The sequence below is a fragment of the Anser brachyrhynchus genome (assembly GCF_964034855.1).
Source record: "Anser brachyrhynchus genome assembly, chromosome: 9".
Taxonomy (NCBI): Eukaryota; Metazoa; Chordata; class Aves; order Anseriformes; family Anatidae; genus Anser; species Anser brachyrhynchus.
The window spans coordinates 14,709,690-14,736,156 of NC_137703.1; the positions used below are offsets into that span (position 1 = coordinate 14,709,690).

The window sequence follows — 26,467 nt, forward strand, 5'->3', positions numbered from 1 at the left end:
AGATGTTGGGGAACTAGAATGCGTTTCTGGAATGGTCTAGAGCAAGTGTGCTTTTTTATTTTGTTTTGTTTTTTAATCCTTTCTAGATGAGATAACTACTCTGGCTGCTTTGGAAAAGCTAAGGGTTGTGGACTCATAAATGTACAGTTCTCTTCAGTAGATTAAAGACATTTAGCTCGAGTTTATCAAAGGGAATTTCTAAGAAACTGCTTTTAGCCAGCTGGTTCTTCAACACGTGTGACTGATGTGCCAACTACAGTACATTAGTTCTGCTTTCCAACAGTTTTGTTTTCATTTTGAATTTTATTTCTTTTAATAACAGAAATAAGCATTGTCCTGTTCTTGTTAGTGACATATGGGATCGAAATACGAATCGTTTCATAAATGGAAACAATAACATCACTGTGGAATTAAACACTTTGTTTTGGCTAATCACAGGAAATAACAAATTTGACATCTTTGCTGTTATGTGAAAGGATTATTATTTGTTTTATAAACTCAAATAATGATAAAGAGCTGCACATTTGTTGACCAGTGCGTTGGAACATGTAAACAGGGTTGCTTGGGAAGGCACTGTCTGTTTCAGCCTGTTCTGATTTTGCAAAGTTATTAATTAATATGTCAAATTTCCAAAGATTAGTTTGACTGCTTCAGCCATCTCTTTCTAGAAGAATGTCTCTTTTCTCTGACATGTACCTTAGGTAAAGCTACATTTGACTGTAAGATGAAGCCTCTTCTATCCTTGTATAGCTACTTCATTCTCCCTTACCTTTTTAAGGGACCTTGTTCAGTTTAGTCACTGCTAATCAGCAGTGATCTTTTATTGAAAGCATTGAGATTATGTTGCTGCCTGTGTTAACATACTTCTCTTAATTTTATCATCTTCAGCTTGGGAGAGGGTTAGCTTTTAAATCCATCTCCAAAGCTTCCAAAATATTCTTTGTCTCCAATGATCTGTAAGTGGTGTAATGTGTCATTTTGAATTCATATTTCAAAAGCACACTTAGCATCTCAGGCTTATGATTTTGCTGAACTGCTGATCTTAACAATTTTGCTACTCTTACTTCTTTGTTGCTGCCCACAGTAAACATCTTAAGTAATGAATTTAACTACTAGAGGCACACTGACCAATATGACCTTGCCAGAATGCTTTTTTCTTTTAAAGAAGGTGATTAATAATGGCTTTGAATGGAATACTTAATGTATTCCAAGAGGAATAATGTCTTCCTTGGATGAGTTTTCTTGCTGTAAGTTGAGATTGCACCTGTTGTATTCAGCTGTAATTTAGACCTGGAGCTGATTGTTTTGAAGTCACTCCTAATGTACCTTCTTAACAGTTTTCTGGAAAACTTGAAGTTATTGAATGTGAAATCTCCATTTCTTTCGTGATATTTTAAAATTTATTGAGATGCATCAATCAGCAAATCTGGTACCTTAAGCTTAATTCTTTATATTTGATCTGTGGTAAAATATCATATTCTGCATCCTCAGATTGCCAGGGTGCAAATACTTCACAGTGGGCATCTCTGGTCCTACTACAGTGTAAACAGTATCAAAGACAGGTTAAACAGCTTTATACATTTGAGTTGTTAAATATATTTCATAGGAATATTGCTGTACACTTACAGTTTGAATTTATTTTGGTGCAGTGTCTCACTTCCATACACATCACTGGCAGGTAAGTCTGGTGGCATGGGGAGGAGAGGCCAGGCAGGCTGACTGGTGCGGGGCTGTGGCTGGAGCTTGTGTGAAACACAGTCCCAGCCATGGAATGAAGGCAAGAGACTGCACTGTCCTCTCATCCAGGTGTCTGCGCTCCTGCCTTCTTCATCCATTTTTTTTTGTAGGGCTGGTCTTCAGTACAGGTGACATATTGGTATTAGATATCAAAACCATCAGTCTTGGACTATGGCAGTGAAGGTTGCACTAACAGAAATGTAAATATCTAATGTCTGAGTGAGTTTGAAATTTCCACCTTGTCTCTATCCCTGGGGTCTCCCCCTAGACAGAGCTAATGTAGCGCCCTCCTATTCTGCACCTATCTTCCAGTGGGGACGCTCTTGGGTCTCAGTTTACTCAGAATACAGAGACTGAATTATGCTTGACCATGCTCAGCATCTCTCCTGTAGCTTGTTTGGAGCTGCTTTCCCAGATATGTTTCGAATAAAACCAGAGAAGGATCAGTCTAACTCAGAACATGGGTTTTGCTCCCTTGTTTGTGCACTGCTGTGTAATACAAAAAGCCTGATCCCCTAGCTGTCATGGCAGTTGTGGTTGAATAACATAGATCCTTGATTTCCCATTTTCCCTTTGGAAACATTTGCTAGCTTGATCTCAAGGATTTTCTTAGAACTCAGATAGAACTCAGGTTAAATAGGGACAGAATGATTTTCTAAAGGTAAAGCACTTTTGCCAGTATTTTTAATGAGAAGACTGTAGCCCCACTATGAAACCAGATCTGTTGCATGTTATGTAAAGACTGGTCATTCAAAATAGCGTCAACAAAACAATCTTACTGCCCCTTGAGACTTAAGCTTGATAAATGCACAAGAGCAATTGAAAGTCTTCTCATGGCATTCATTTTTAATTACTTCTGTTGTACAAGGTCATAGATATAAGCCACTTGTCTGCCTGGATAGCTTCACGAAGACTAGACTAGATTTATAGCGTTATGCAGAATTGTGGGGAAAAAAAAAAGAAAGGTCACATTTTTCAAATTTAAGTGTTCGAAGTTAGCTTCTGAAATCTGTCTTCAGACACTTATGCAAACAGCCTGCATTTCAGAAGTGCCAAGCAGCGGCTCTTTGTGCTGACTTTGCTGGAAATGGTATGTGCTTAGTGCGTCTGGGTTGTTCATTGCATCAGTCAGCTAGCTATAGGGGATGGGCCTTGTTTCAGGTTCTAGTGTTAACTAGTTTTATCTTAACCAAAGATGTCAGCATTTAAACTATTAGTGGATTCTTTAGCATTCAAGTTATCACATAAATTAGCCCATCTTAGGAAAGACCCATGCCTCTTTTTTCTGCTACAAGTTTGACTGTTGTAAAAATAACGTAAGGAAGATGCAAAGTTGGCATGAGTTGGTGCAACATTTGAAAGACTTCCGTGGTGTAAATTGCTTTGCTTCCTAGTGAGAATTCTTCATAAAAATGACTGTAGCCATTCTTTACAAAGTGGTCTTTTCCAGGCCAGTAGGTAAAACTTAGTGTATAGTGGAATATTCTTGTTTCCAGACTCTGACTGGAGACAGAAGAAAACTATGCTTTTTGGCTTTAGTACAGACTTTGCTTCCAAGCTCTTGGTCTTCTAAGGTTGTACTGTGATGTAAAGACATAATAAAAGATTTTGGAAATGTAAATCAACTGTATTTTCATACAGCACATTTATATTCTTTCCTTTTGTTTAACAAAGTGACAGGTATAAGAAATGAAGCAATATAAGAGCCGATGCTAGCTTAATTTCTAATATGCTACTGTAAATAGTCTTAGGAAGTTGTTTTAGAGGTGAAGCAAACATCACAGCTGCATCAATATAATTAAGAAAGACAAGGGCAGCCTGAGACTTGGGAGATAAAAACAGCACCTGCATTATGAAACTCCAATACGTCCCTGGAGAGTAGGTGCAGAGTTAGGAGGAATAATGCTCCCTGAGTGGTTCTGGGGAAGCATTTTCAGTTCAAAGTTCTCATTTGTGGACTGGTAATGACTAGAAGCATTGGTTACGTCCAAGTTGAGTATTTCTATTTTTTCTGGAGGAGGAAAAAAAAGATTATGATGTAGAATTCGATTAATTCTGAACCAGTGCTTTGGTGCAGATGAAATAATGAAAAAGCAGTAAGTCTCGGTAACAATAGTGTGACTCCTTTATTTGAATATTCCTTCAGGCAAGTTTTTTGTACTTGTGCAAGCAAAAGATGAGAGAAGCCCAGAAGTGACCTTTAAGAGTGATGCCACACATAACAGTGCACTGAAGTAGTGGTATGTGTTGAGATCATGTTGGGGAGCCTGTGAGAATAATCTTTAAGAAAACTGTCTTTTCTGCTGATTTGCTACCTTTCCACATTTGGGATGTGTCTGTAAGGCTTTGAACAGCTGGCGTAGGTGCTCTCATAAAAACAAACAAAAATGGATGAAATCTATTGACCAAGCCCCTTCAAATTCACATTTCTCAGGCTTTTCAGCTGCACTAACACCCTTTGACGTTGCTTTTACTTTCTAGGTTTCCAGAAGTAGGTGCTGTCCACAGTAAATAACTATTGTACTCATTTCCTGGCTTACTTGCTCAGGTTTCCTCAGTTCTGGTTACTTCTTAGGGTAAGAATGGACAGACACGTAGACATAGATATGGTATTTTCATCTTTGCAGATGAATTGAAAGCTCATCTGAGGTTAATGCTGATCTGAGTTGACTCTGATCATGCTCTACTACACAGAGTCAAATGTATTTGCAAATGACACCAAGCTGTGTGGTGTGGTCAACATGCTGCAGGGAAGGGATGCCATCCAGAGGAGCCTTGACAGGATGGAGAGGTGGGCCCGTGTGAACCTCATGGAGTTCAACAAGGCCAGGTGCAAAGTCCTGCACCTGGGTCAGGGCAATCCCAAACGTGAACACAGGCTGGGGAATAAGCAGGTGGAGAGCAGCCCTGAGGAGAAGCACTTGAGGAGTTTGTTTGATGAGAAACCGAACATGAGCCGGCAAGGTGTGCTTGCAGCCCAGAAAGCCAGCCACATCAGAAGCAGCATGGCCAGCAGGGCAGGGCGAGGGAGGGGATTTCCCCCTCTGCTCTGCTCTCGTGGGGCCCCACCTGTGCTGCTGCATTCAGCTCTGGGGCCCCCAGCATAAGAAGGAAACGGGCCTATTGGAGTGGGTCCAGAGGAGGGCCACAAAGATGATCAGGGGGGCTGGAGCACCTCTCCTGTCAAGATAGGCTGAACAAGCCCAGCTCCCACAGCCTGGGGAAGAGAAGGCTCTGGGGAGACCTTACATCGGCCTGCCAGTACCTAAAGGGGGCTGCAGGGAAGCTGGGGAGGGACTTGTAACAAGGTTTTGTAGTGATAGGACAAGGAGTAATGGCTTTCAACTAGAAGAGGGGAGATTTTGGTTAGATCTAAGGAAGAAATTCTTTACTTGGAGGGTGGTGAGGCCCTGGCCCAGGCTGCCCAGAGCAGCTGCGGATGCCCCAACAGTTAAAAACTGGGTATGTTTGGTACGTCGATGTTTGTTGCCTGTTAGAAACAAGAAACACAAGCATTCAGTCATTTACAGAGGAAACTTTGAAAATATGATGGCTAGTTTCATCTACCCTTATTTTTCCCCCCAGTTAACTCCTTTAAATAACAGCTACATCCATGAATAAGGCTTGTTACTGGGGCAGTGACAGACTTTCCAAACAGTACATCCTGCTTAGGATGCAGCGAAGAATGTGCCTGGATCCTGGAAGAGATTTGTCTGCTATTTTTGATTGCTAGAATTGATTTTGTGTTTAGATTGTGATAGGGCTTAAAGGACTAAACTAACGGTGGCCCCATCATGTTCAACACTGTCCAGATGTAAAGTAAATAGCATTTCCAAAGACATCCATCTGAAAAATAAGAGCAAACAGGTCTGTATGAATGAGTAATCAGACCTCAGCAAATAAATAGCAAATACACAGAGTAGGAGGACATGCCTGCTTTTTCCACGTCAGTAGCTGTGACTGGAACGTAGCCAGTGAATTAATAGTTTGTATCCAGTACAGCAAAGGTGCTTTTCAACAAAGAATCAGACTTTGGATCAAGACCATACATGCTATTTCCTATCCATTTTTCCCATAATTTCACTGTTCTTCAAATCTGCTTAAACTGCTCCCCCACATCTCTTCCATTTGCAGTGCAACTCGGCAAGCGAGCAAGGGGCCAGGGCAGCTCTCTCTGCCACATGCCTGCTGAGGCAACACGGATCAAAGCTGCAAGTGTGTGGCAAGCAGTAATGTGGGAGTCAGAGCTGCAGAGCCATTCATAGTCCGCATCTCGCTTCCCCATAATTATCTTCACTACCCAGGAGAGTTGAGAACTCCCTTAAGCCACACTGCAAGTCATTTAGATTCTAATTGGGGTTTAAAAACTTTTGAAACCAGAGTGTGTGGCTCAGTGCATTATTGCTGATGAATGTTACCCTGGGTGATGCGTCCAGCAGATGCACAGAGGACCTGCACTCAGCTTTCCATTGAAGAACTGTGTCCTTTTTGTTTTCAAGTGCGGACTTGCTCTTTGCCTCAGCTAATTAGGAACTGGTTTCATTCACAAGAGGAATTCCACTAGTGGCATTGTACCAAAATGCTGATTTTATTTTGGTATGTTGAATCCTTTTCCGTATTAATTTTTCTTTAAAATGGGAGAAAGAAGCTTGCTTTCTCCACTGAAATATTTTTCTTCCTCTTCCACATGCTGTTTTTTTCCTTTTTTTTTCTCCCCTCAAAGGTTCACCAAACTGTTTCATTACCTTCTCATAAATGTCATCACAAAGATCTTAGCTCTGTAAGGCGTGGCTTTGCAGGCCTACGTCCTTGAGTTTTTACTTTGGTTTTGTTTGTTTGTTTTTCCTCTGCATGAAGCTCATACTAACTGGTCATTGTTCCCTTGTTGCTAATTCCCCAGCAGACTTCCCTCTGCCTGTTAAACCGGCCCACAGCCATAAACAGAATGATAGGAGAGAGTCCATCAGCACAGTAAAGAGCTGGAGAATTGCACTGTTGGGGCAGAAGTGAGATGACGTCACTGATGGATTTCACTGTGGCAGCTGCACAGGGACCTGGGTATATCAAGCAGCTGATGAATGATGCACGTAATTCAGAATAGGGCTGGTGGATGCTGCAGCACCACAGTGGCAGCTGTTTCAGAGAGAGACCAGTGTGCAGCAATTCAGAGTGGGCAGAGAGGAGGGTGGAAGGGCTGTCTTGATCTGGGCAGTGGGTTTGGGGTTTGGCTTCCACACCCCACACAGCTCTTTTGTTTGGTTAGCATCTTAAATATCTTGAACCACCCCCTTCAGCAGCTGCAATGCAGTTTCCTGTGGGCACTGCACATAACCACAGCAATCTCTGCTCAGTGAGGCAGAGGGAATGATGTTGTTAGCTCTGAATTAATTTGCTCTGCGAGTGTAAATCAGGCTCCTACTGTTATTTCGGTGAATTATTTTAAATGTAAATGCTACATAGAGACAAATTAAGTGTGTGGATGTGATACTGGAAAAGCACACTTGAAGAAAGGCGTTTCCAATACACAGAATTTGTTCCCTTTGTCATTAACATAATGTGCTTTTAATAAAATATGGAGGCTGTTGGTTTTTAAAGCTGTCTGTAATCATCGATTCCTATCTCAGCCTTACCCCCTAAAAGCTGGAGGCTGCATAAAGACAATTTTGGGGAGGCTGCCTGTGGCCCATCTTCCATCAGTACCAAGTCCCTGTCTTCTGACACAGGCACATGGCAGGAGCTTCTCTCTAGTGGGGTGAGACTCACACCCCCATGTCTTAGAGGTCTCTGCTACCAGGCTGTGTGAGGTCTGGGGTGGCAGTGCCCAGCTGCTCTGAGGAAACTGCTCCAGAAATGAGTTCTGTGTTTCCCCAGTGAGGGTGGGAATCTTTTTTGGTGGTGTTAGGGTTGTTTGCTTGTTTGTTTTTATCCAACTATCAACAACTTGCATTCACTAATTCTTGGCATGTAGAATGTATAAAGCAAGTCCTTCCTTTGAGTTTGGGAAGGAGCTTGGACGTGATGAACGATGTCACCTTGAGTTAAGACTCTAGACTATGGCTGTTCTTCTTCAATCTGTGCTCTTCAGTAGATATCAAATCCCAACTTCTTCTGGTTAGATGAACAATACAAGGCTTTGCTCCTTTTTTCCTCCCTGCCATCTTCCATATGTAGGTCAAGGCTGTCCCAGCATGGCCCAGTTGTTCTCCAGCATCAGACAGGCTGTGTGGTGGCTCCCAAGAGAAAACACTACATACAGGCGACTGCCCTGGATAGGAGAAGGTGATTCAGATTATCCAGGGTCTGGAATAATTTACCTATAAGCAAGATGCAGCTGTCTGGCCACTATCTGAGCTGCGCATCTGTGGCTTGTACTGTGGCCATCACAGGAAATGCCAGTCTCCCACTGTGGGCACAGGAGGTCCTTCCATGTGAAACCCTGGAGCTGAGAACAGCTTCAGTGGCTTTCTGGTGTGACAGAGAGCTCTGTAGCTGTGTAGAAGCACCTCTCGGAGTTACTTGGACTCAATCTTTTGCATGCTCTCTTCATCAGGGTGGAGGCACAAGCAGTGCCTAGCCTGGACTCCTGCCCACTGCTGACCTCTTATGCTTGCAGCCCAAAACCTGTAGGAAGGTGTGAGGGTGAACATTATACTTTATTCCTCCATTTTGATCAAGCTTTATTTTATTTTTATAGAACCGCTCCTTTTTGTTTCTTTGATCATCCCCAAACATAGCCTGTCTTGGTGCTGTCTGCTCAGGCACTGGAACGCAGACTGCCTGTGCTGTTCTCAGGGACATTTTTTGTATAATTCTTGCTGCTCCATATCTTCAAGATGAGTCCTTGTGGAGCCAGGCTACTGACAGGCTACTGATTCTCTATTCAGATACATAAGAAGGTTTTGTGCAGCATTCTTTTGTCAGCCAGTATTGCCAGCATTATCCATCTGCTTTTGTGCTATCATACCATAAATTCTGAGCTTGATCTCAGGCTAACAGTAGTAGGAAGCAGAGTTTTAATACTTGCACAGAAGGCTGTTATACTAATGTTGCTGATGATCCCTGTGTCACTGTGTATGGGATTTGTTGCTGTATTTAACAAAATCTAGTATGACAGCCATATAAAATATGGAGGAATCTACTTGAGTTAACTGGATGAATTTTGGAGGTTTGGCATTAGAAAGAGCAATGTTGTTCTCTTGCTGCCTGATTGCCAGGGACAGGTCAGATTAGTGGTTTCAGAGAGGCCAGCTGTGACTGTATCAGTGGATTTCTGTGTTAAATGAAGATGAGTGTTTGGTGGGGAGGGGAAACGGGGCATCCAGACCAACTACTGTGCAGTTTAATACTTGCCTGTCCAACTCGTACTGTGCAGTTGAGAATCTGATAGACTGCTTCTTCAATCTCTGCTAACTTGTCTTTAAAGATTTTTGTACAGTGTTTGCTTCTTTTCCTCTTGACCTAGTTTATGCTGTGCTTGTGGAGTCATTACTGACATTGAAAGCCTTCGTTCTCCTGCTTCCCTGATGGGTTTCTAGTGCATTGGGTCACCATTTGAGACTACTGTTTTAATTTGTTTGTAATCGTGTCTCCCATGTAAGCTGCTTCAGAGCAAGTTTTTATCTTTCGTTCTCTCTTCCCTGGATCATCAGTCATTTTGCAGAAAACATGAAATGGCTATCTTGGGCCATTTGACCTTAAAGAATGACCTATATGATCATGAACTGCATTTTTGGTGGAATATGTCCATGAGGACTTCTTAAAAATTTTTTCCCCTCAGAAAAGTAATCCAAAACGCAATAACAGTTTGAGACTGTAGAAAATTGATGAACTTGGTAATTTCAGAGAAGAAAAACAAGTCTTTAGTAAAAGCAAACACAGCTTTCACAGCACTTAACAGAGGTATAGAGCATTTTAAGTAATACAGATAAATATCTCCCTGGAGCTTTTGCTTTTTCATCTAAGCACAGATCCAGAGAACAAACAGGAAAATTGGGGGCGGGGACACACAAAAGCTTTAAAGATGTCAGGGAGCATTTTTCAAACTGAAAATTACTCTTAGCAGTGAAAAATAGTAGAAGATGCAAAAGCAATGAAGCCATGCATGAAATAAGGGAAAAGAATGAGATCAGATGAATGCAAAGAAGGTTTGAATTAAGCGACTGCTAACTCTCTCCTTAAAAAAAATGTTCTTGAAAAACATTTCTAATTTGTTTTTGTTGTTGTACAAACATACTGAAAGTTGTTCATTACTATTAGACAAATATTTTCCAGGCTATGTATGAGCAAAAATTGACACTTCAATGTTCTTTTTTTCAAAACTGCAAACTATGGTAACTCTGCATAAAGCTATATCTGTGGCGTACCAATTCGTTTTTTGAGTCTTACATGTAGTGGACTCTGTCCCAGAACTGCTTTTATGCTGTGTATACTACCGGCATGTATTCAGTAGAAAACATCTCGTCTGTGTAGTAAAATGATGTGTCAGAGCAAAGCTATGAGAATACTTGATTTTATTTTATTTTTTTTTTTTGGTCAAATGTCACTTAATATTGTATGGTTGGAGAGCTACACTTCCACAGAAAATTCTGCTCTAATCATAAGTTCATGTTCACCTCCATGTCCTGAACTTCTGTCAAAATTGAATGGGATCCCAGGTTTAGATGATGAATATGTCTTTGTGTTGTATTTATTGAATTCAGAGCATAAACAATCAGGTATTTAGTTGGAGGGGGGTAATCAAGTAGCTCATAAACCAGTCATCTTGATGTTAAGTAACTGTACTGAACTGATTGATGCTACAGTGAATTTACACCTCACCTTGTTATTGGACATATTCTTGATGCAGCCTTAAAAAAACATCACGTGTAATGAAACCATTGATGAGTATAATGTTTGTAGCTCTTGCTGTAACCTCTGTGGCAATTTATTTTGTATTACTGGGAAGCTTTGCTTTCAGGTAATAATCTAATGAAACTTTAGTCACTTTTATTTTCCCTCTCTTGTCATAATTAGGCTCATAGCATGCACTTTCATTATGGAATGAAATGAGGAAACAAACAAAAAAACACTTTGACCCATGCTTTTCCTATCAAGTTGTATGATGTCAAGCTAAAAGTTATTTCACCTGTTCTACAAAAATTTTGGTACTCAGAATTCATGTATGACTTTTGACAGTGAGAATGTCACCATGAGTAATGACACCAATATCCGTATTTTCACTTCATTCAGACTCAGTAGTATAGCCATGTTGAATCCATTAAGCTAAAATTAATTACATCAGCTGTTGTTCCCTGAATCATTTTGATGTCTTTGTGTTAGTTACTTATTTCGTGCATAGAAATCTTCTGTGAAGCCCACCTCTTTGTCATGGAAACTGTTTTTCTAGCAGTTGCTAATCCAGATGAATATGTTGGCAAACGTCTTCTTTAATCATTGGCATTTTTCACAGATTTTGAAAACTCAGTAGCCTAGACAGATAGGGGATAAATTAACAAGTCATCAACTTGCCAGTGAAGTATATTTGCTAATGCCTTGAGGAGACCTTAGAAAAAGGTTCCTGCCTATGAAAGAGAGGAATAGCCATTTTCTCCTATGTATAGCAAGTATAAATGCCATTTTTTTATTTCTTAGGCTTATGCTTATGTCTTAAGACTTGTTCACACTGCAAACTGCTGAACTTCAATTATCTGCAGCTTATTCAGTGTTATCCTGAGCAGAATGGCCCTCCTGTGGTAATAATGGATACTTGTGTAACAAAGACCCTTCTAGGCAAGAAAAAGGTTCTCAGATGGAGTGGGTGGAAAAAGAGGAAGGTGAATGGCTGAGAATTTCCTTGGTCTGATAGGATTTTGATAAATTATAATCCTCTGCATTTGGTTTGGCAGACATGAACCTGTTGCCTTGTCATTTTTTCTGTCAACATAGCAATGTTAAGATTGTATTTGCGTTCTCTGCCTTGCGCATATATAGCTTCCTTGTCTTTTTGTCCTCTGCTATTATCACACCACTCACTCCCATCGAGCTCATATAAGTGATGCAACCCTTCTGATGATCTTGTAGTCTATACCGATTTGTTCTTTTTCTTGTTGCAGTGATTGCTGATGGTGCACTGGATAAGACAGCTCTGACGGACGATGTGGGAAGTGAGGAGGACCTATACGAGGACTTCCGGAGCTCCAACCACCGCTATGGCCACGCTGGGGGAGGCGGAGAGCAGCTTGCCATCAATGAGGTATAATTCATGTAATGCTGGCTGTTTTTTGGCAGGCAGGATGAGGAAAGATGTCAATTCTTGCTTTGAACTGTAAGAGAGGTCTGGGACCAAATTGATAATGGCAGAGAGGATAGATGTGGCTTCAGATGTCACTTACTGAGGGTACCACTTGTAACTGAGTAATGACAGGGTCTGGGCTTTCCATGAAGCCCTCCCTAGGAGTGGAGAACAATGATGTAATGGGATGCAGAGCCACAGTTAATTCTGCTTTTGCATGGTTTTGGACAGGAAGCTTAAAACCATTAATGAGCAACCTGATCAGGGCTGGCAAAAAAAACTTGAAATATAGTGTACTGAAGGCATAAGAGTGATGTTTATTTAAAATAACAAAACAACAACAACAAAAAACCAGCCTATGCACCTCTTAGTCAGTAGGTGAGAAGAGTACAAAGTTTAATATTGTAGGCTTGGTCTTCACTGCTCCTTCATGTTAGGTTAACTCTGGGGATGTGAAAGACATACCTTTTAATTCAGTGCTTTTAGCTATTTTGTTTTATAGTTCTGGCACTGATTAACTTGAGATAAGCAATTTAAAAACATACTTCTCAACTTAATATGAGCAATAAATTAATAGGATTTAAGATACTTCTGTAAAAATATAATGGCTTTGTCTAATGCATTAGAACTGGTGTCCTGTTACACACATTGCTTTTTCAGTGGCATGAACTGGTTAGCTTTTCCATTGGAGGAGTGAAGCATGTTCACCATATGAGCGATCTCTTATACTCATGTACACATGACTTTCTATATTCCGTAATATTCCCTATACTCTGATACCTTCACAAGATGAGAAAGCAAGGATAAAAGATGCATATATTTTCTTGTGGTTAATCTATAACTGAAATTATGTTGACTGAAGCTCTATGCCTCTATGTCAGATACACACAGTGATGGTGCTTTTCGGGTCTGCAAAAGCTATAAGTAAACTGCATGGTGAGGATAACAGTATTTCCTTAAAAACAGCTTCAAATGTTCTTTGAGCAATTTTCCTGCCTCTTGTACTCAGAATTCATTACTACAGCGTTGGTTGTTTGGGGTAAGGAAGAGATTTGCTGTATTTTCTTTCCCTATTGTTTACATGAAGGGGTTATCAAACCATGGTCAGAGCTTTTGATTTAACCTCAGCTGTTTCAGCTCTTGTTATTGGCCAGCAAACAGTGGAACACAAAAATAGCTAGCCATGAGATGCGACACAAGAGGTTTAGCTTAAGTAATTTTTTCTTCATTTCCTGTTCACAGTGTTTTGCACTAAAAGGGATTGTATTACAGGTGCTGAGTTGCATTCTTTCACATTTACCTGGTGTGCTCTTGTGAGAGGCCCAGGCACCATACAAGTCAATCCCATAGTGTGCACTGAGAGCATGGGAGGACAATTCTGCTTTCCTTCCATTCAGGTGCTTGACTTGACAGTTCTTATTATTGTGGCTTATCAAACAGAAAAACCACTGGATGTTCTGTTTCATTATTTTATAGTTATATATTCTCTTCCTTTTTATAAATATATATAAAAAATACAAATTTATAAAATATATAAAAAGTATATAAATATATAAAAAATATATATTTAAAGGAAATCTTCACAGCTCTTTAAAATCAGAAAAAAAAATAACTTGGCAGTGGGTGTTAATATCCATCATACATGTTTTTCTCTTTCATCATTCACTGTTCTTGAGGACAGTTGCTTTTCTTTTCTTAAAAAAAATCAAATCACTTCATTTGAGTAAAGTTCCATCATATGACTTCTGATCAGGAAAGCAAATGGATGTGTCCAAGGCTCGTATAATTTGTATAGTCTTTGAAGCATATGTAGGTTTTGTTGGCCAGTTGACTGGAAGAGAAAAGCTTATTTTTGGCATTTTTCCTAGAAACTTGCCTGTTCAGGGGCCAGCAAAACTGTAAGAACAGGCAGTACGTTATTTACTTTGTCAATGGGTTTCTATGGGTAATTAATCGCTCTTACCTTCACTGAGCATTAGTAAAGTGCTTCCTACACAATCGCTTCCTGGAACAAAAGAGTACAGAGACATATGAAATCTCGCTGGGGTGAGATACTAAAACTGTGAGGTACGGATTTTACATAAAGAGACATCTTAAGTGTTGGAAGTGAAATATCTCATATAGCTGGTAATCAGAAAGGCATAAGCCTTCAGCTTCATTACTGGTCCAGAATCTGGGGATTGATTAGTCCTGAATATTTTCAGTAGTAATGCTAGGAGTGATCCAATTTGAAGCTATCAACATTCAGCTGTTTAGTGAATCTTCTGAGTAGTCTCGTCCTTGCTTTACTTTATTCCAAACTGCATTTTATTGGTCATGGATAAGGAAACTATGGTAACTGTATTATTCTTAGTCTTCTTGGAAGAAGCAGCTTTCAAATAAACAGAGAAGTCTGAAATACATTTTTAAGGCATTTGGCAGTCCAAATGTTTCATTGAAGAAGAAGAAAAAAAAAAAGCAACCACTGATCTTTAGCTCATTTTGGATCAGAAGAAAATGTTTATGGGGAAAAAAAAAAAAGAAAAGAAACCTTTCTTTAAAGTAGAATAATTTATTGGCAGGAAGACTAGAGGGATAAAAGAAAGCTGTGAAGGTTGTGCCCACCTAAGAAGATCAGCAGGAGTGTGTGTTAGAGCCAAGAAAAATCAGTCAACAAATAGTAATAAGGGTTTAGGATGAAAAAAGGCAGGGGAAGTAATTTTCTGGGGGCATCTGTTTGACATTCTTTCAAATGCAGTCCTGATGTTTGTGAAAAGAGATTTTAGTGTTTAGGTTGATTTTGGTGGCATTTACTTTGTGGTTGTTCTAGGTAAAGACCCTATCCTTGCATTATTTTGCTTCCACAGTATAACTTGGTAAAACATGGCAAGGAAAATGTATGCTCCCAAATGTATTGTGGCTTCGTCCTTCCCGTACAGAAATACTATGTAAGTACTATGTATAGGACAGACATAACTTCAAGCTGCGTGAAACATGGTACATGTAGACTGAAGTCGAGAAATTGATTAATTAATTAAGTATATAAAAGCCTGCCTGCCGAGCTCTTGAGCGAGGATTGTGATAATGAGGAAAACTGCTGCTCTTGGTGGCCTGTGCAAGTAAGTTAGGTGTGTTTGCTTGAAAGTTTCTGATATGCACAAAGTGCTTGTTCTGCCCTACTGCTGCATGAAGGATTCCTCGTGGCTCTGTAATTTGGGAAAAATGCTATTGCAATTCAATGTGGGTGGAGTGTTTAGCCTCTTAGAGCCCTAGATGACTGGTGTTGTCCCCATCTTATGAAAGCAAAGCAGTAAATGTTTGGAAAAGAGTAGCATGACTCTCCCTATGTTTTCCTTATCTGTTATGGCTCTACATTTGATAAGCTTGGAATTTGGTATGTGAAGTCTTGTTCCTGAGGAAATGCCGGGATTCACTGAATTCAACAATTCAGGATTTTATCTAAGACATATAACATCATTGCCTTATGTTTTAAAATGAGAATATTGTAATGTGTTACAGATGTTTGTGTTTTACCAGTGCTTATTGACAGGGTGCAATTAAGCTAATTTGTCATACATTTTTCTGATTTAACAAAGTAATTCATACAGAAAGATGTTCAGGAAGTGGTGTAAACAACACATCTACCATTTACCAAAGGCAACAGATATTGTAACAGTCCTCACTTTCTTGTGCTACTGAACAGTGTACAACTGTGGCTGAGTCTCTAAAGCATTATTTTTATGCTGAACCCTGATCACTCACTGGGAATTTGTTCTTTTAGTGTCACCCAGTGCTCATCCAGGCACATCCAACCATAAACAAGTAAGACATGTAAACTGTAACGGAATCCACTTTAAATAAATAAATAATTTTAAAAAATATTAAACAAATGTTAATGTAGATGAAATCAGAACAAAATATTTCAACTTTTTCAAACATGAATAACAGCCTTCATGGCATTTTTGATGTTATTTTATCTACATTCCAATTAATTAAAACCTCTTGTGCACCATAAAAGGACAAATTGCAAGACAGAAATAAATAAAATATAGCAGCAAAGTCTTGTCATCCCTTTTTTCTTTCCTTTTGGTCATAACAGATTTCCAGACAGAATTACTGATCGTATGGAAGGAATACATAACATTCCAGTGTAATCTGGGAGAGAAGATTTATTATAACTTTTATATCATAATGTGAGTATATTGCTCTCCCAACTGATACTAGGGCAAACAGAAACCAGTTAATAAATACCCACCTTTTTTTCTTCTGAGGGTTTAATTCCTGTTCCTGTGTCTTGCATATTTCTGCAACCAAGGTTGACAACTGGAAATAACTGGAGGCAGTATGATGGCTTTGGTGTTCTTGTGTCTGTCCTGCCAGCTGTTAAATTGCAAAGACTAACAGCTTCTGTTAACGCTTGTTAATGATAGCTGAGAGTATGAGGGGACTCCCAGTAATGTCTGTTGTTTGCTGGCAGTAGAAGTGTTGATAGTTACTGGGGTGGAGGGACAGGCCTGGCTCCACAAACAGTTTTCCCTTTGGAGAAGAAATGATCCAACATTTTAACTCCTGAAGTTACTTGTGCCAAATCATCTCCAAGTCTGCCTGTATTGTATTTGGTGTATTCTTGGGTTCCTAGAACTCTGCCTGATCACACATATAGCATGATTGCTGATGTTAATAACAAGATGTGTTTCCTCCTTATGGTGAAGGCTCCAACCAACTTCCAGCGCTTTGGCATCCCATTACAAAGAGCTCTGTTAATGCGTCCCAGTTGCTTTGTGTCCTGTGGGGCTACAGGTTACATTTGTAGAAAGCCTTGGCTTCCTCCCTGCCACTCCTAGCTTGAGGGCCATCTACCTTGGCGCCACTGAGGTTTTCAAATCCTTGCTCTGCTGCAGTTGAGATAGTGTGGCAGGCAGCACTGTCTGAGGTCCTGGTGGTCCCTGCCTGCTCAGGGCTTTCACCTGTGCCTAATTGCAGGCTTTCTAATCTGCCATCCTTCAACCAGTGTTGCCTGCAGGACCTGATCAATCAGGCCCTGTGCAAGGACAGCCAATGGTAAACCTGTGGGCAGGTGAAGATGAGCAGTTTCACCATTCACATGTAAAGTGGGAGCCTTGCTTTGAAACCTGCCCTGTCTGATACAGCGTAGGAACTTGCTCTGTCCCTGGTCTCTCACTAGCTGTCCTTGGGAGCTCCCTCTTTGGCTTTCAGGGGCCCTTGGTTTGGTACCTAACTCTCCACTGCTGTTCTGCGGCGGGGCGTATGTTAGAAGTAAGGTAATATTTGCACCCCTTTTAAGACTTGACCTCAGAGATTGAGCATAAATTAAATTGCAGTTTATTACTGGTTGAATTTGTAGCATGATGGTGTGCAAAGTCTCTTTTGCAAAATCTTGTACTTCCCATTCTTTCTGCCAATGTCTGTATTTTAAAAATAGTTTGGGTTGTCTACTCCTCAGTTGTCTAACACTCAGCTGGTTCAAGAAACACCTGCAATGGATAACAGCACAATAGCAAAGTGGATATCAGAGTACAAAGATTTGCTGAGAGAAGGGGATAAAGGAGGAATGTGACAGAGCAGGAATGCTGGGTAAAGCTTAGTGGAGAGGTTATTCCAGGTTTAAGCTTCTGCAGAGAGGAGTGAGCATATCTGCAACAAACTGGTTTTATAACACACTTGTTCCTCAGGTTCCTCTCAGCATGGCTTTGATGTTAGAAAATTTATTTTTGTTCTTCCCTCTCCAAATCCTGACTTAGAGCAGCTCATCTCTGCAACCCTTTTTTTTCCCCATAATCTACAGAACACATTTGAACTGTGTGGCGGAAAATTAAAGTCCCTCTTGACTCCTCTGGCCCTTCAGAGAGCACTGCTAATCCCTCAAAAGATGTTTTCCTTCAGCTTCAGCCCTGTCCTGTGACTTGTCCTACACTCACTGAGTAGGGGACAGATTTAGCAGCAAGTTCAGCCATGCATTAATGCAGTGAAGGCATTGGCATATTCTTTGCAGCTTTATTTTACTGCTTTGATAACAGCAGCAAAACTGTGGGAGCTGTTGAGGGAAGAAAAGTCAGTGAGAACCAAGTTCCTGAAGCACCAACCCCACTTTTCCTGAGGTTCATGAAAAGACTGCCTATCCCTCTGGGGCACCAGGGGCCAGCCCTTGCTCGGTGCCCTCATGGTGTCCTGGCAGAGCCTGTGCAGGTCAGTCCTACGCCTGCTCCTCGCAGCTTAATGAGACAGTATCACATGCGCTAACCCCACTACTCCCACACTCGAACACGCACGTTCCAGAGGCAGACAAACATAATGGCCTCTGTCTCCAGCAGCGTGGGACTGACTCGCACACATCCATGTGGCTCAGACATGCACAGAGAGAGTAATCAGGGCCTTAGTGGACAGTAGTAGGGCTGTGCTGCTTTACAGCTGCTGGATGTCAAGTGCAGGTTCTCTGGAGGTTTTGGTTTGAGGGGCAGGTGCAGTTGTAGAGAAAAGCAACCTAGAAAGATGGTGGGGGGCCTTATTTTTCAGTGCTGCTTCCAGCTGACTTTATCTATAACCTTTAGAGAGAGGATCTTGCTTCTGGCTATTTCACCATTGTCACCTGCTGCTGGCAGGTCTTCATCTCCACAGGCTTTGTCAAACGAAAGCAGGTTGCTTGCTCTATCCGGGATGAACTGAACATCCTGTTTCTTCACGTTCCTGTCCTAAATAGGTGCTTTGCTAGTAGAGCAGAGGGGCACCTTGGTTACTTATTGTTGAAGAGCAGCATTGGGGTTATCAGTTTTGCATCTCCACTTTGTTAATCATCTTAAAAGCCACTTACCAAGTTTGCTTCTGAGGACACTATCAAGTGACTTATGTTAGACTGTTTATTTCTTTGATGGGGCAGGCTCTTGGTGAACAGCCCTTCAAGACTTATGCTTTAGGGGACGCTGTTCTGCTGCATTAGGCAGTATTGCATGAGTAAAGAGTCTAGGGAGGTACTGGCTATAAAAAGTGTGTGGGCTTAAACCTTGCAGCAGTAGCTAGAAGAACATGCAGTGGGAGTAACTGTGCTCTAGTAACACGGTGGGGGCCTTACAGCATTACACCCTATAAAACCGAGAGCAAATTGTGGACCTTTAAGAGATTGTTTTCCATTTTAGAAATATATGAACATGTGCGGTTTAAGAAGCTGTACTTGTTCTGATGTTTTCAGGCTGTGTCCCTACAAATTATATCCAATTGGGAGCTGCTAATTGCAGTTGTTACCAAGGGTTAATTCGATACAGAACAGGGCTTATAGTTGCTTAGTTGGGATGTTGGATAAAGCGTAATGGTGGAATATTGGAATATTTTGAACATAGAGAAACTTTTTTTTTTTCCAGATTGATTTCCAGGTAGCATTGCTTGCCCCTTTTGCAGTTTCATTCTCAGTCCTTGATTTCAGTTGCTGGACTGTGAGTAAAAACTTGTCCATTGATCATCCACTCAAAACCTGATTTTTTTTCTTTTTGAAAGATGCATTTGAAATGCATGGTTCCTAGCTTACCACTTGGAGCCTTGCTTTTCAAGCCCGCTTTCTTGTGAGTGAGGAGAAAGGTGCTGATGGTGGGGCTGGTCCACAGGGCCAGTGCAGTCTGGGAGGCCTCAGTCTGAGACGTGCTCACTGCCATCCCAGTGCACAGGATGTAACTTCACTGTTTGTCTCCTCCTCAGTTATTTATTTGCCTGGTCTGCTGAAGCACCTGTGCTGTTTATTACACTTAATTTTTCATATTTATGTACATATGCCTTTCAGTTCACAGTTCAGCTGTGATGATATTGAAACACTTCATTTGATAGGCAAATGTCAAATGGTTTGTCTGTACACTCCTGGCCTCGTAAAACTGAATCTTAAAACAGCCTTTAAAAGCCTAAGCCCCATTTGCTCAACTTGCAAGCAAAGCAACAGGTCAGGCCTGGTCAAATTATTCCTGAATAATTTAAATTCTGAAGTCTTAGTCACTAACTCTGTGACTGCAGCGTGGCTTTGTGTCATCAGGCCTTTGGGCTGCTACGTACTTGCCATTTGCAGTGGCTGGAGTGATAGCATTATTCCCTTGGTGTGTTCCTGTTCCTCATCTGGCTGAGGATAGCTCTTAGAGGAAGGATTAGAAGTAAATTATTACAATTGCAGATCAGATTCCAATGAAGTTTGTGCAATATTCACGTGAAATATGCACCCTCAGTGATCATTACACAAACTAAGTCCTACTTGTCTACAAGCCACAAGATAAAACCTTCAGTTACTTCATCTCTCACTGATGCCACCTGTCACAGAAGCTTGTCTGATTAGTGAGTAACAGGAGTAAGGTTTTATTTGTGCAAGAGAAAAATGCCACGTGGCATTACCCAACCACTGCAAACGCTTTGAGTTGCCATGGAAGTAGCTCCCCCATGCACAGGCTGCAAAGGGGACTCACTGCATGGGGCTGAAAACAAAAGTCATGTCACAGCTAGTGTCACCACAGTTTCTATACTTGTTAAGACTGGTTTCCACTTATGTATGCTTCATTCACTGGGGGGTCATAGAGGTGACTGCAACTTAAGGTTAACTGTGTAGTGCTTCAAGGTGTATACGAGGTAAACACGTTAGATGTGCTCAGGCAGTGTAGTGCAGGAGGTCTCTTAGGTCTGTACATTCAAGCAGAGTAACACAGCTTTAGTTAAGGACGTTTCTTACAGACAGCTGCAACAAAGTTAGGTGAAAATGCACCCTTCATTATAAATTTCCATCTTTTTTCATAGATTTTCATCTCGGGATCACAGTTCCCTCGCATTTCTTCTTTCAAGAGGTCTCAAAGCAGTGTCCAAGAAGGAAACTACTTTCCCCTTTAAGATGCATTTTTAGATATTCAAACTTCCTATGCTTTCACCATCAAATGCTCAAACGTGTTCATGAACTGCAAAGATTTCAGGAATTTACTGGAGAATTATACCTTAACTGATTTTAGAAATTGTCCAGTACCTTGTGGCAACAACAATACAGCTCTGCCAGCTTGTCTCACTGGTACCTGTCTTGGTGGGTCACTGGAGTTTGTCTATTTCTGTTCAGTGTAACTGAGGGATTAGAGAAGATGGTAGTTGCTGTGCAGATTTCAAAGAAGCATGTGTGATAATGCTTCCCCCATTCACCATGATTACCTTCTCCTAAAGATCCCTCCACCCCAAAATACTGTTCTGTGGCTTATAACCAAACGCAGTCTGTTCATGAAAAGCCATGAAAAATAACACTGAGGTGCTGGAGCATGTCCAAAGAAGGGCAATGAAGCTGGTGAATGGTCTAGAGAACAAGTCTTATGAGGGGTGCCTGAGGGAGCTGGGGTTGTTTAGCTTGGAGAAAAGGGGGCTCAGGGGAGACCTTATTGTACTGTAAAATTACCTTAAAGGAAGTTGTAGTGAGGTGGGGATTGAGCTCTTCTCCCAAGCACCAAGCGATAAGCTGAGGGGAAATGGCCTCAAGATGCACCAGGGGACGTTTAGGTCAGATATTAGGAGAAATTTCTTTACTGAAAGGGTTGTGCAGCACTGGAATAAGCTGCCCAGGGAAGCGGTTGGTCACTATCCCTGGAGGTCTTCAAGAAACGTGTGGATGTAGAACTTAATAGTGGTGGACTTGTCAGCACTAGGTTAAAGGTTGGACTTGATGCTCTGGAGGTCTTTTCCAACCTGAATGATTCTATGATTGCAGAATGCCCAAGAGTTAAACAATGCAATTACTTAAGTCTAGACTTGAAGAACTTTCATTAAATTGAAGTCTAAGTTCAGGGATAAGTTCAAGGATCCAAGTATTGGGCCAAAAGCTCAAGAATACTTGGGAGCTTGAGCAACCCATGGGTCCCAGCAGTTTGCTTTGTATGGAAAGTATTGCTTAGCAGGTCCTGAAGTTGTACTGAGAGCACAAGCATTCATCCTATGCATTATTCCCTCTTGTTCTGTGTTTAGGCTAGAGACAAGCAGATTTGTAGGATCTTTAATTTCAGAAACCTGCAAACTGAAATAATTCTAGACTTGGTTTTGGTTTTATGCTACCTGAGAGAAGACATCTTAAATGTTACAGAAGCTTAAGGAGACAGTAGAAATTGTTTGACTGCTTAGCACTTTCTACATAACCCCTGCTGAGGTTAGCACAGTTGCGGAGAAAACAAAATGAAAAAAAGTACTTAGCTAGACTGTATCTCTTAAACGTTTTTCCTCTTAAATCTCTCACCTGCTGTGTTCCAGGATACAAGCAGGAGCTGTACAAATCTTCTAGAAACTTTATGGACATTGATGTGCTAACACCTGAACAAAAGAGATAGCTTGTTTTGTATGCCGTCTTCATTGTGAGAGCAGCTGGGTGCGTTCTGTTCATACCTGCATCATGCTGCTGCTCCCTCACTTCCCTTCCCAGAGAGGGATGTGTTTAGCATCGTTGTTTATCAGTTATCACCTTTAAGGCAGTATATGTGACTTCTGGCTCCTGCTTCTAGGAATGTCAACAAGTGTCTGTGTATATTCTTTTTGTGTGTGTTTGAAGCCGTTGGGTAAAATACGGAGTCGCCCTCTCCTATTTCCATACTAGCTACTGTATCATCTAGTGCTAGCTGCAGGGACTGGATTCATTTTTCATTGTTTCACTGGGGGAGGACGAGCACCTGAGAGCTAGATGTGGAAGTACCTCCCTTCAGAGAAGGTCCTGTGTACTGGGTCCTCCTCATCCCTTCCCAGGAGTGCTGTCGCCACAGGCAGAGTGCGAGGTGGGCTCCGCTTCCCTGGCTGGAGGAATGAAAAGGGCTGCAGCAGTTGTCAAAGAGCCTGGCGGTGACGGGTGCTCGGCAAGAGCCACCCCTGCCCTTCGTCAGGAGCAGTGCCTTTTTGTGCTTGTCAGGCACTGATGGGAGCTGTGGTTAGGCTGGGGCATCTGAGAGTCTACGCCGAGCAATTTGATACTTGGTGAACTTTACAGTCCAGCAGCAAAATGTGAAGCTCGCAAAAGCACATTTAAGGCTCTGCAGAGCTGACTGGAGGCTTTCTGGTTGCAGACGTTTGGGTTTTAAGTCCCTCAGTCCCACAGAGGCACTCACAGAGGTAGCCAAGTCCTTCAGACATCCTGGCTCCAGGATCCTGCCAGGAAGCAGGCAGTGGAGTCAGACAGGAGCCGTGTCTCCCAGACCCCGGTCAGAGGTCAGCATCTCCTGCCTGTCCTCCCCTCAGAGGCCAAGCACCTCATCGCATGCCCAGGTGTGCAGGGAGCCACACGCCCTCGCCCTGTCCCTGTGCCCTCACACGGGCAAGGCAGCATCCCCCAGGCGCCCCGGGCGGGATTTGCCTCCTGGCAGGACTTGGCTCTGGTGCTGGCACGTTCTCAGCGCGGGTGGAAGGATTTAAAAAAGCAGCCGCCTAATCCGCTGCCGCCCCTCCTTCAGAGCCTCCTTGCGCACCCCACGCTGGGCTGGCGCTGGCCGCGTTGCCAAGGCCCGCATGTATCCTGGAGACGGCGCCCAGCAAATAGCCGAGCCGCTCTCTGCAAAGCCCATATCGCAGCCCGGATTGCAGTGCTCCTCGCTCAGGCTCCCTGCAAGAAGGAATCCAGCGCCTGCCTCCTGCTAACGTGATGGCGACGGCTCCTTCGGCAAAGACGTGGCGAGCCGGGGATGCACTGATGGGCGTCCCCCTGAGATAAGGGCGCGGGGAGGGGGCGTTTGGCACACGTGCTGTGCGCGACCAGCCATGGCTGTGTCGGACCATTCAGACCTCTCCTTGTGAGAGCTGCAAAACAGCTTTTGTTCCCAGCCCTCTGCCCCCACTCGTGCCCCTGCTGTGGGCTGTACAGCAGTCACTAAAGAAGCCTGTTTTTTTTCCTTTTTTTTTTTTCCTTGGGGGCTGAAGCTATGGCAAAGGTCCCCGAGCGAAGCAGGCACAAATGGAGTGCGCTTCACACTTTCCTCCGCTGCAACATGAACCCGGAGACCCAGCGGGTCGTGGTCTTTGTCATCCTGCTCTTCCTCATCATCGTCAATGTGGTGCTGATGTTTCTTTTGGCGTTCCACTGAAGGAGGACTGCCGGTAGTGGTGTGGTGGCTGGGGGTTTCCAGGACTGGGCGATAAATCAGCAGGTCAGCATGTCGTTGTCTGCCTCTGGTCTGCCTGTCTGCCGTTACGGTGACTGTGTGTCTCAGAGTATCTCTCCTTTGTTTTTTAATCATAACCCCCCTTCCCCACCCTGCTCCCCTCGCTCTCCTCCTGTCATCACCTGTGCCTTCTGGTTTGGATCTCACCGTTAAACCTGAGAGGGAAAGAGCTAACAGAGCCAACCTGCTTAGTCGTAACTACTCTCTGTGGCACTAATCGGCCTCGATTGCTAACGATGACAATACCATCCCTATCCGTTGCACTTCTCAGCCCCGGAGGAGCCCAACGTGCTGCTGCTTTGTTTGCAGAGGGACAGTTGTGCTATAACGAGCCTTCACACAAGGACCTGCTCCATGTATGCACCCGCTGCAAAACGCTGAACCCTGTAATGCCTCTGCTGCTTGGCTGTTGTCATCGCGAGGGCTGTGAACGTTGTGCTGTGCGGTGGTGTCTGAGTAATGTTCAATTAGCCAAAGTGATTGATTGTTAGAGTGCATCAGGAATTCGGGCTGAATAAACTGCAGCAGTGTGGAAGGAGTATTTTGTTGGCTTTTATCCCGTTTCCTCTGTTACATCTCAGTGCTTATCTGCTATGTGTACGTGTACTAAAATGGCTGGCAGAACCCCGGCACAGGACACTGCTTGCAGGCCTCATGTTTCTTGCTGGCCAGCAGCAGCCATGCACAGCAGGGAAACCACTCAAGGAGCGTTCCTGTAGAGCTGTTAGGAGAGAAGGGCAGCAAAGCAGCATGCCTGCTCCAGGCCTGTTCACGTTGGTGACGTTTTATCAGCAGTCCTCTACATCACAGCACTTCCAGGCTTGGACATTGGCATCTCAGTGAAGCAACCCTCTACTTGGTGGCAACAGTGGAAACGATTCCTGGAGGAAGACAGACTGGAGAAGAGCCTACAGTGCCCTACTCTCATTAACACTGCTCACTTTTCTGCTGGAGACTGAAAAATATTCAAGCCCTTAAAATTTGGCAAGATCCTTCATTTTGTCTGTTAGGAAATCTGCAGTTAAAGCACAGCTTTCATGAGGGCAGTACATTTTCTGGCACTAATGGTTGAAGTTCCTGCAGTCCTTTCAAAGCTGAATGTTTATGGCTCCTGCAGTCTGGTGTGAGGGTGAGAAGGGCTGGGTGGTGATGTCCTCTGTCATCTTGTGAGTGATGTTCTCTGTACCACTTATTTATGTGATTGCGTGTAATTATGTTGGTGTTGTACAATCCGCATTGCTTTAGCACACAAAGAAATGAAATGTGTACTTGCTGAGCTCTTTTTTGTTTCATCTGAGTATGGAACATGCTTCTTGCTGAGAAAGGAGAGTCTCCCATAGTGCTGAGCACGGAGCAGCAGGCCCTAGCTCTGTGATTCTCTGGGAATCTCATGCACATTATAAACTATTAAAAACTTGACTATTAATTCTACTAGCTAGACCTTGTCATAAACAGCCACTGCAAGCATCCATTGTATGTTGTTTTCTGAAGTTACCATTTCAAACCAAAGAAACGAACCTACTACTGGCTTTCAAACAAACCTGTTTTATATACCCTCTCACCTTTTTCAGTGGCCTTAGTTTGAATCAGAACTTTATGGCATAAGGTGGAGACAAGATTGTTTATTGGAAAGAACAAGTTCTGTGTAGATGTGAAAACATAGCTTGGTATTCAAATGATCAATGGGGGACCTGGGTGTGACTTTGGGTTCATAAGAGCAATGGAGAAAGCTTTTGGCAGCTCCTTTGGAGGGCAGAATCGCACACAAGGTTTGAGCCAGCTCTGAAAGTGTCTGAGCATGCAGAAGGTCTCACCCCTCCTGCAGGTGGTGAGCATTTTGCTGTCAGCAGCAGTGGGAGCAAGTAAGAGGCCTCAGCATCGTGGCAGCCCTGCAGTGTGTTTGAGCTGTCAGTTATTGCTGTCTCACCTGCTCCGTATCTTGGAACAGTGCAAAACATCTGATTAAAAGAATGAGAACTGCAGTAATTCACAGGGTCTGCACACACGTGCATAGCTCTGGAGAGCTAGGCAGGTCAATTCCAGTGTTTGGCTCAACACATGTAAGCTGTGCGGGGCAGCTGGTGAACTGGGCACAACCGCCTGCCAGCCAGGACGTGCCTGAGGTTCACAAAGTGACTCATGCTCTTGTCTGCCAGGTGTCATGTAGCTGAAGCACTCCTTGGGTGGCTTTTATCACCAAATTGGAGGCCATAGCTGTTTCTTACGCTGTGCCGGAGAGGTGCTGGAGGGAAGTTTTGCAGGAACTTCATTTTATTTAGCATGCCATAATATCGATCAGGTAGCTGAAGCTGGTGTTGTGGTGATGAAGTAATTAACCCTC

At 42.7% G+C, this 26,467-nt stretch overlaps 1 protein-coding gene across 11 annotated transcripts in view; it reads left to right on the forward strand.

The window, feature by feature from the left end:
- Positions 1–26,467, forward strand: part of ARHGEF4 (Rho guanine nucleotide exchange factor 4) — a 213,396-nt gene that overhangs the window by 161,754 nt on the left and 25,175 nt on the right. For 10 of the 11 annotated variants that reach the window (XM_080604822.1, XM_080604826.1, XM_080604825.1 and 7 more), the window contains one exon: positions 11,829–11,968. In XM_080604822.1, coding sequence (XP_080460948.1) covers positions 11,829–11,968 — 140 coding nt within the window. Of the gene's footprint in view, positions 1–11,828; positions 11,969–23,954; positions 24,112–26,467 lie in introns of those variants that run through there. The other variant, XM_080604824.1, reaches the window with a different exon arrangement.